This window comes from Opisthocomus hoazin, chromosome 2 (assembly GCF_030867145.1).
Source record: "Opisthocomus hoazin isolate bOpiHoa1 chromosome 2, bOpiHoa1.hap1, whole genome shotgun sequence".
Taxonomy (NCBI): domain Eukaryota; kingdom Metazoa; phylum Chordata; class Aves; order Opisthocomiformes; family Opisthocomidae; genus Opisthocomus; species Opisthocomus hoazin.
Window position 1 is genome coordinate 125,463,243 of NC_134415.1, and position 10,318 is coordinate 125,473,560.

Consider the following 10,318-nt stretch of genomic DNA (forward strand, 5'->3'; position numbering starts at 1 on the left):
CAACCCTACAGCACACACAGCTGCAAGAAATGCCGTGGAGCTCTCCTCAATCGGCAAAAGGTCTCACCTGAGACAGCTTCCAATTTCCCCACTTCCCTGCACGACATCCTTACACAGGTACTGGTATGCAGAAAAAGCAGATCCTGTTGCACTTCGGCTTCTCATAATGTGAAAATGTTAACATAATGTTTTTAACTATCTTCCTACACTTCACAACTCTCCTCGCCTGTGCTGAAGGATAAGATCCATTTTCAGTACCACAGTAGTTTGAGTCAAGCAAACGCAGCACCATATTTGATTTTCAAGAGCAAAACAGCATAGCTTATAACAACTTGTGCTTAATAAAAGGACTATATTCTGCTGTTTGCACTTCTCTGAAAGATCTTCTGTCTCCTTATCTACCATGCCCATGATAGTACAGAGTTAACATATTTGCCTTTGTCCTCATGTCTGCAAGACTTACTCCCCTCAGCACTTCCACTGCCCTGATTTCAGAATGGCATCTGCTCTAACCTGGCTTCAGAACAGTGCTAACTCAGATGAACACAAAAAGAAGTGTTGTTCGGGACACTGAGGTTTCAAACAAACAGTCCATAGCCCACTCTTCAGACAGTCACCTGAAACCGCCAACGCTCCCACCAGGCAGCCTGCAAATCTAGCTAAACTTGTGAAGTCTTATACTAAAAACTCCGAACAAAAGAACATTCTTCACTTAACCAATTAGGAAACCAAACAGACGGGCTCTGCTTTTCAGGAATGGTCGCTTTAGCCATTTACAGAGAACAGAGTTTCTCACAGCAATTCCAACAATCGGGGGATGAAGGAGTCACCCTGCACGCTCTCTCCCTACGCATTCCCATACCGCTGCCTCTTCCCTTGTGCTGGTCCTGCAGTTGTGCTGCTCCAGGGTGTGCCGGTTTAGTTCGCTGCCAAATCAGCCAGCTGGTTCTCTTCCAGTTGGATTCAGCTCTGGTCAGTGTCTTGAACTAGACCATCCCATGGACACATGATCGCTAAATCTGCCAAAAGGGAAGATTAAAGAACGCACCGATATGGGCATCATCCAGGTGACTGATGGTACCAAGAAATGACAGATCTAGAACTTCCCTTGGCAATTTGTTCTAGTAGTTAATAACTTTCCCAACAGAAACATCCAGATCTTAAAATGAGCGCAAGCAGCAGTATAATTTACCTTAAGTTCCAGGCAGGCTTACTGTAGTTAATCTTGCATTTATTGATTTATGACAGTACTAAATAAGCCAAACTCCATAAAAGCATTTAAGTGATGGGAACATTACAGTCCAGCCCAACTCCAGTAAATTAGGATACGGAAGGACAGAGGCCTTTTTAAATTTTTTTTACATACTGTCCTCAGTCTTCTCAAAACATACACATTACTGAGGACAACCAAAATCGAAACACAAAAAGTACCTCAATAACAAGTTCTAGCTGTTTAGGAACTGTTTTGCTTTTAAAGGTAATATTAAACCAATTATAAAAAAAAAAAAAAGAATGAAAGTTGCAGGCACAGTTTAAAAAGGGCACTTGGCTGGCTTAAAATGGATGGGGGAGTATGACAAGGAGTTTAAAAGAAGCATTTTAAAGACCGGGAACAAGAAAGCTCTGAAATAATCAGTTTGCTGGATCACGAAGACTTAGGGAGAGCAATTAATATAGACACTCAGAAGAAGCTTATTAAATTTTAGCTTGGATCTAGTGCAAAGTAATTGCAGGCTGAAATGGAAAAGGAGAAAAACTCTCCCTTCCCTGGCTCCCAAAATACAGTCCCATCACAGTCCCATCCAGTCTCTTGCAACAGAGCTCATAACTGTGCAGTCAGAGTAAGGCCATTCAGCTCGCTGACAAGATGGCAAACCTGACACACGAGTTTCTTCCACACCAGCCAGCTTATCAGCTCACAGCGCGGACTCGCAACCACCAGAGCCACGGCAAGGCAGGACAAGGCATCACAAAGCTCTGGCCCTTCTTGTCAGCAGCCTGAAGTTATCTCTGCTGAAGCACAGCGGGAAACTGCACCCACAGGATGACTTCAGGACAAGAGAGATTACATGGAAAGCAGCCTTAAAACAAATCCACTCATAACTAAAGATACAGCTCAGAGTTAAGTGATGTGATTCTCCTTTACCAGACAGTGAAAACTTCATGAAACTAGCGGTTTCATTTCTTCAAGCAGCAAAGATGGAGACTTTTCTCCCCCCAGCCCCAAAGATGTGTTGAGTGGAAACAACTTGAATCATTCTGAGAAAATTGCTTATTGTTCTGCTTTTGTATTTTTCCTAAAAAATGAAGAAACAATGACGCTTGGGGAGAAAAAAACCATACGTGGAATTAAACTGGTATGTTTTAAATACATCCACAATCAAACTGAAGAGCTGAAATTAGAAGACAACGATTTCTATCAGGCACAATTTCGATGACTGCTGTAAATGTGCTGCAGCTGACACTGCTGCAAGTGGCATCCTCACCCTCCTGCTTCCATTCACTCTTCTTGCAACCATGAGCTCAGTCTCAGTTTCTGGAGAGCCAGCCTGGTTGAAAGCTAATCCAGGAAGACAGGGAAATTCCTTCAGAAGATTCAGCTCATACAAGCAAGGGAAGAGGAGAATACTCACTAGCCAGAGGTAAGTGAAGGGTGAGACTTCATTTCGGCGCCAGCTTAAAAAGATCAAGCTACGTATACAGTCAAAAGCATTTGACTAGGACTGACCACTTAGTAATTTTATCCCAGAGGCAGAAACGGATGACTTAAGAGTCTTCTTTAAATGGTAAGTCTGACAAGTTTCCAGGAACTTGGGTAAAACTGCCTTCTTAATTTAAAACTAAAATAAAAATCATTAATAACTCCAATACACAAAAATCTATTTGCAGCAGCTGAAACTCTGCTGCTGGGGAAGCAAGATAAAAAAACCAAAAGATATGACCTACTACTGCTTAATTCCAAAACCATTTACATATCCCTCTGCTGTCAAAAAATACCACGTTCATGGCGATTTAGGCACTGCTAAGAAAACAGCATGAGCTTAACTCATTTAAATAATTCAAAATAATACTTTATCTGGTTGAAGCAATAAAGGTGATAAAATTCCTTTTGAGTTTCTTAAACCGTAATGTCAAATCTATACTCAAAGTTTACAAACACAGAGCTCTGGCATTAAGGCACACAAGCATACAGATCCCCGACTCCTCCACAGTTCAGCGCAGAGCTCCAACTGCAACCCTCCCCTGTAACACCACAAGTCAGCACTGTCCGAATTGCTGAAATTGAAGGAAAATGGTTAATTCTTTTTAATAATTCAAAATATCAGATTACAATGTATTCCACTGAAAGCAATCCTGCCTAATAACTTGAGCATGTTATGGGCAATATACATTCCTTTAAGAAAAGTTAATTTCATGTTCTGAATGACCTCATTTTATATTCTCTCCAGTGTACATCACCCCAAAAGTGGAAAGATTTAACTCATTTGGCAGACAGATACAATCTGTGACTTCTCCTTCAGTCTGATCTAGGACTCTGGCAGTGGCAGGTCTTAAGTTTTTCAAGAAATGAAGATATGCTGTTCAAAAATATCTCTAATGCTTCATTTTCTTCATTCAGGATTTCTGAAAAAGCAACATTTCATACTGATTTTATATAAAGAAAGTCAACTCTGCCTATGGCTAGAGCAATTAAACAAAATCCCACCCAAAAATACTTGTTGGCATTAATCAGAGAAAGTAAATAGCTTTGCTGGCGTTGTACCATTATCCAAATGAATTTAAGTTTACGCTAAGAAACACACAATAATTTAGGGTGAGAGGAACCTACAGAGGCCATCTAGGTGAACATGCTGCTCAAAGCAAGGCTAGCATCAAAATTAAATCTTTGGTACACTTTTGTTCAACATAGCAAGAGAACACTCTAGGAAAGGGGCGACTGAACAGGCAGTTTTAGTACTTCAGTCCTGCTAACAACCAGTGCAACAGGACAGCCGAGGGCGATGCACAAGCAGAGATGTGCTCACACCAGCACAGCAACAAAGCTGCATAAAACTGTTTTTCATCACTGCATGAGCAAGAAGATAAGGGACAGCAGAGGCACAGGCATCACCTTAACAGGGAGCGGGCCACATTTTAGAATGTTAGCAAATGCACAATTCAGAGTAGAAGAGAAAAGCAAGGTTCCTGCAAAGGCAGAGTGTCAGGGAAGAAAAAGGTGAACTTAATTTAACTACATTACAAAATATAGGAAGCCAGTTTAAAATAAAAAGGAACAGAATAAAAGGGCTAAACCCCCGTAGTGGACCAGAGACAGGTTTTAAGTGCCCAGGTTGTAATGACAGGTTGGACTAGCTGCTAGAAATCGGAACACTTCAGAACCAGTAGCAACGAATTTCACCTCATCCGACTTACCCACTTCTGTCAAGATGACCTAAGTCACTTTAAGCACTTTCATTGCTGTTCTTTCCTAACAAATCATTTTTATGAGACCGGGTTAGGGAAACAGCGAACCAGCGGTCGTATGTGACAGTATCTCCAAGGAAGCAATGTGGATGGGAAGAGCAGAGCGACGACAGCCAGAGCAGGAGAGACCAGCCAGCTGCCTCGCTTAGCCCCAGACAGTACAGCTGCCGGACCACACATTCTCTGTGTTTATGCAACAAAAACCCACTAAGGGACAAAAAAAAACAACCTAAAACAGGCAGAAAATGGAGAGAAGGCAGCCAGTGAAGGTGAAGAGACTTCAAAAGCAAGATCACTCTAAGAACTGTTAGGAAAACAAAAGGAACAAAGACAGCAAATATAATTACACCCCAGCATGGAGTTAAGTCTTCAACAGCAAGAGTCCTGAACAAGTCTCCACACCCCAAGGAAAGTGCTATCAAAATTAAAATAATCAGCCAAGTAGAAATGACCAGCACCTGGAACAGCTGGCACATGAGGAAAGTAGATGTATGGCGGCTTCTCAGGCTGAGGCCACCAAACTATCATCTACCATTTCTCCAAAACAGAAAAAGGAGTCAGGTGGAGCAAGCAGCAGCTTGAGAGGAAAAAACCTCACACTGAAAGGACGTATTTCCCCCCCATGCACACCAATTCCTGCTAAACAGGGACTGTCTCACTGCTGCAGGCAGTTGTGGAGGGCAAGAGCCACATTCCTTTTTGATCCTCTTTGTACAAAGTACCTGCTGGTCCATGACCACCTATTAAAAAAGTCCAGTGAAACCACAAACACCTTTGAGCAAGTCCATAAATTACTAATTGCCAGATCATGAGTTCTTATTAAAAAAAAAAAAAATAAAGAATTTTCCATGACAGACCTGCTTTCTATACCCTTTTCCTCCCTACCTGCCCCACAGACACGACTCTGCAGCAGCTCTTACATTCTTGGAAAAACAACAAGGCAAGAGCTGAGCTGACAGAATCTCTAGCACCTTTTGATGGGATTTCTCCTCTACCTTCACCCAAACCCAGTATTATCCATCAACTCTTGCCAGTTACTGTAATTTGGTTTCCCAGTAGCTTAGGCACCTCTCTTCCAGAGGTCAACTTTCCATCATCTTCGCTTTTAGTTTTGTCTAGAAAAAAGACGATGATAGTAAGAAAGCAATTTGCTCAACATCTTCAGTGCAAGTACAGTTGGTCTGTGACCATTCGGCTCATGGAGTACCCTAGTACAGAAAGGTTGCACTAACTTGTACATCTGATTTAAGTCATCTTATTCTTCAGTAGTTTACTGTGAAGAAAGTTCAACTGCATATTGTATCTTACATATTTCTTGGTAAACATACCAGATGAAGGTCTCACAATCTATCCTACTGCTTTGCTGTGTTTCAGTTGTTTGTTTTTAAAATTAGTTACAGAACAAACCTTGAAATAATGTTTTAACTGGTTCTTGTAATACTACTAGTGAATACTGAAACAATTTGTCACTGTAATATCTTAAAATTATTCAGTCTGCTTACAAAAACCTTCCAGATTTTTTCTATTGACAACATGAAGGTGAAGAAAGCAAAAGGCTTCACACAAGTTTAACGTTCAATGAACTCACCAAATAGTTTCTGTAGACAAAATATATTTATGCATATTTATACTCCTTCTGTTAGCAATGAAGAAGTAGGTCTGGCTTCTTAAAGTATTCCAAAGTTATAAAATTCTCTAAAGATGAAATGCGGCAAATTCAAATGTACTGACTCGTGAGAACCACAAATCAAAGCCTGCACAAGTGTTTGGAAATAAAAAAAGAAGGGGGGGCAGGGAAATGCATACAGCTAAGCAGATACTGACAGCAGTCCAATGGATTTCAGTGTACCACTGTAGCAATTTATCAACTGTTGCTGTAATATTTAATTCTTACTTGTGATGCCGTTAAAAAATCAGTTGGACGCTGCAAATTTAGCTCAATCTTCCTGTTAACATGTAAGTTGTATAATCAAACCATTTCTCAACCATAATTAGGAAAATTATCTGTTATTGAGCCACAGAAGTAAACCAGACAGATGTTACAATACACCGAGACATAGAACTCTACCTCCCTCTCAGTGGCTACCAACCCAAGGGGGCAAAAAGATAGCTGACTCAAAGTTTTTTTCCCCCAGAACATCTGCATACATCATTTTCCTTCAATTAATCTATTTCTCTATCTATTTGTAGAGCCATATATTGAATCCCCATGATTAATCTAACAGAGAAGGCAAAGAATATTGACAGAGCTTAAGCATGTAACTGGCCATTACTAGTAACTTTATACTGTCTAGTGTTTGTCACCTCTAACATCCTCCTCCCCATCTTCCAAGTGTCTGAATGAGATCTGCTTTTGCAACATTAATTTCCAGCTACTTCAAGAACATAAAAGAATCTGTTCCAAGACATTTTGTATTTCTGCCCTTCTCCTTCTAGTTCCTCCAGAGTCACACTGCTCCGTTCTTACCTCTCCATAAATCTCAGAAACCCTTGAGTCTGTCAAACAGATAACTCAGCGGTCCCCTCCAAGCCACCTCTTGTATGTAAAATCTCTTTCATAAGCTGACATAAGACAAACAATCTCTTATCAAGAACCAGCTCTACCATGACGTCATTAATGAAATAACCAAGTAACTTCTCCAGGTAAAAGTGAGACCATCACTAAATATAGCAAGTGCACTCCAAACTCCAGTCAGTTCTTTTTCTGCTCTTATTTTGAGAGATGTTTTACTGTACGTTCCTTCCCACTTTCAATCACAAGAGAGTAACACTTGAAAATTTGAATAAAGGATGACACCTTCATAGAAAATCCGTTTAAAAGGCTCTGGGATCATTCCGCAATCATTTATAGAGGTTTGCCAGTGTTCTGGCAGAAACATTTCTATAACTGCCCACGCACACAAACTGTTATGCTTGTAACAACCCATGAAATAACAATACTTGACAAGGAGTGTATGCACCCACTCAATTCAGTCACCTCTGGAGCACTAAAAACATACTGTAACCAGAAGAGGCGGAGAAAGAAGTGACACTTAAGAAAAGGAAAGGCAAGGAAAAATACATAAAACAACGTCATATAGTAATCATTAGTCAGAAACTAGACTCAGTCCTTTATTAAGTCTTCTACAGTGTTCCTAACTGCATACTAACAATTTTAATAACCCAGACCTACCATACATAAATCCTCAGTTATTTCACACTTCAGCATTACACAGCCTGAGTTCAAAAGGTTTAATTAGCATACTAAACCTTTATGCTATAGAACCACCATCGCAGGCCACTGCAATGTCCTGGGCAGACACTTGGCACTTGCAAGTAAGACAACGTAGCCCAAAAAGAAAGAAACAGTAATTCCTACCTATTCTGAACAATCACAGGAAGCATCAAAATGTGAGTTCTTTAGAGACTGGTTTGTATCAGAACGTGAAACACCGATTTCACTTTATAGTTTCCGACTTCATTTTAAGTGTGCTTTGACCACGTAAGACAACTTCTTTTAAAATAAAACCACTGAAATCACGTCTTTATCACCAGGAGGAACACAAGTAGGGAGGAGCGCTTACCCCTTCACCAACTGCACATTGGATCTGCACACCACGCGCTTCTTTCCCTTGTTTTTTATACAGGAGAGGGAGGAAGCGAACCTACACAAACCCTAGGCATCCTTCCACTTCAAAAGCTCACATCGCGCCCGTCAGACGTGGCACATTTGCGCACAGCAGCGTCAGGACACCCGCAGCTCGCCACACCAGAGCCACCGCAACATGCACCCGCGCATGCAGCCCTCCAGAAGGGCATCAAGCAGCTGATGTCGCACAGGATGGCAGAGCAAGGGGTGCAACACAAGCAGAGATAACCGAGAGAGGGAAAAAAAAAAAAAAATAATCACAGAATGGTAGGGGCTGGAAAGGACCTCTGTGGGTCATCTAGTCCAATCCCCCTGCCAAAGCAGGGTCACCTACAGCAGCCTGCACAGGACCTTGTCCAGGCGGGTCTTGAATATCTCCAGAGAAGGAGACTCCACAACCTCCCTGGGCAGCCTGTTCCAGTGCTCCGTCACCCTCAGAGGGAAGAAGTTCTTCCTCATGTTCAGATGGAACTTCCCGTGCCTCAGTTTGTGCCCATTGCCCCTTGTCCTGTCACTGGGCACCACTGAAAAGAGCTTGGCCCCATCCTCCTGACACCCACTCTGCAGATATTTATAAGCATTTCTAAGGTCCCCTCTCAGCCTTCTCTTCTTCAGGCTAAACAAGCCCAGCTCCCTCAGCCTCTCCTCGTAGGAGAGATGCTCCAGTGCCCTCACCATCCTCGTAGCTCTCCGCTGGACTGTCTCCAGTCATTTGACCCAAAAACGGTCAAATGGACCATTCTGGACCCTAGTGGGGGAACTCTGGATAAGAAAAGCGGGCTCTGAAGAGAGGTGTTTAAGTTGCTTTTTTGCACTTCCCCACGCAGACGTTCTTACATTAAAAATTATACCCAGTACAAATGATTGCTTCGAGCATAAACCTGAGCTGGCACATTTATAAAAACAGGAATCCTCCGAGCCGTCGTACACTTGCTTTTCTTAAACCGACACCTCAGTGGAGAAACGGGCAAACGCAGCTCAGACTGAAGCGGGGGGGGGGGAGGGAGAACCCGAAAGAGCTGGATTTAACCAGGAGAACTCGCCCTCTCCACCCAGCCCCTCCAGCCAGCCCGCACCGGATCAGGGTCTCCGCCACACGGCTCCAAATCCCGCTCTCCCCGCCACGAACCACGCAACGCCGGCGCTGCCCCCCGCCTCCTCGCGGCCCCCGCCGCTGCCCCCCGGGTCGGGCCGGCCCCGAGGGAGCGGCCCCGGCCTCTCCCGGCCCCATCCCGCCGAGGCGGCGGCGCTCACCCCCGCACCTGCGGGCACCTGCGGGCACCTGCGGGCACCTGCCGCCGCCGGTTCCAGCCCGCCGCAGCTCCTCCGGCCCCGCCGCCGGTCCCCGCCTCCCGCCAAGGCACCGGCAACCGGCAGCGCTCCTTCCCCGGGGGGGGACTTCGGGGGCACCCCGGGCCCGCGCCCTCCCCCTCAGACAAAGGCCGGCGGGGGCGGCCCCAGAGCAGCGAGAGGAGGAGGGGGGGACACGATCCCAGCCCTTCCCCGCCGCGCTTACCCATGCTGCGCCCGCCCGCCCGGGCTCGGCGGAGCAGCTCCCGGTCCCGCCGACGCGCTCAAGCCGGGCACGGCCGCTCCATCCGCGCACGTTGCGGGAGTGCAAGGGGCTGCTCCGAGCCGCCGGCGGCCCGGGGCGAAGGCGGCCGCACACCCGTCCCGTCCCGTCCCGTGCCGCCGCCTCAGGCGAGCTCCGCCACCGGCGGCCCCGCCCCCGCCCCGCCCGCGGCGGGGGTCGCCAAATCCCGCGAGAGCCGAGCACCGCCCCCTCCCCCCCACGCCGCCGTTGCCAGGCGGGATGACGTCACCGCCTCGTCCGCGCCCTGCGTGGCTGCTTCCCTCCCTCCTCCCGCCCCGTGGCCGCCTCCGCCGGGGGGAGGAGCGAGCGCCCCCCCACGCCTTAGGGAGGTGCCGCCCGCTCCGCTCACGGGCTCCGGGTCGGGCACTGCGGCCCCTCAGCCGAGCTCCGGCACCACGGGGGCTTCCCCGGCTCCTCCCCGGCGGGCTCCTGGCCTCTGCCCCCTCCTCCCGAGCCGCCCGCCCTGGCGCGGTTCCGCGAAGCCCCCTTTATTTCGGGGTCGGTTCTGGCCGGGGGGGGGGCGTCCCCGGGAGGGCGGCAGGGGTGCGCAGGGGGAGGCCCGGGGGGGCAGGCGGGCGCGTCCCCTGGGCCGCGGGGGCTGTGCGGGTTTGCGCGGGTTTTCGGAGAGTTTG

The 10,318-nt window shown here is 46.4% G+C and overlaps 1 protein-coding gene across 1 annotated transcript in view; it reads right to left on the reverse strand.

Annotated features, from left to right (window-relative positions):
• CD2AP (CD2 associated protein) overlaps positions 1 to 9,779 on the reverse strand; it is an 85,886-nt gene extending 76,107 nt beyond the window's left edge. The window contains exon 1 of the mRNA XM_075414947.1: positions 9,609 to 9,779. Within this exon, the coding sequence (XP_075271062.1) occupies positions 9,609 to 9,612 (4 nt within the window). The 5' untranslated portion in view covers positions 9,613 to 9,779. The remainder of the gene's footprint in view (positions 1 to 9,608) is intronic.
• Between the last annotated feature and the right edge of the window lie 539 nt (positions 9,780 to 10,318).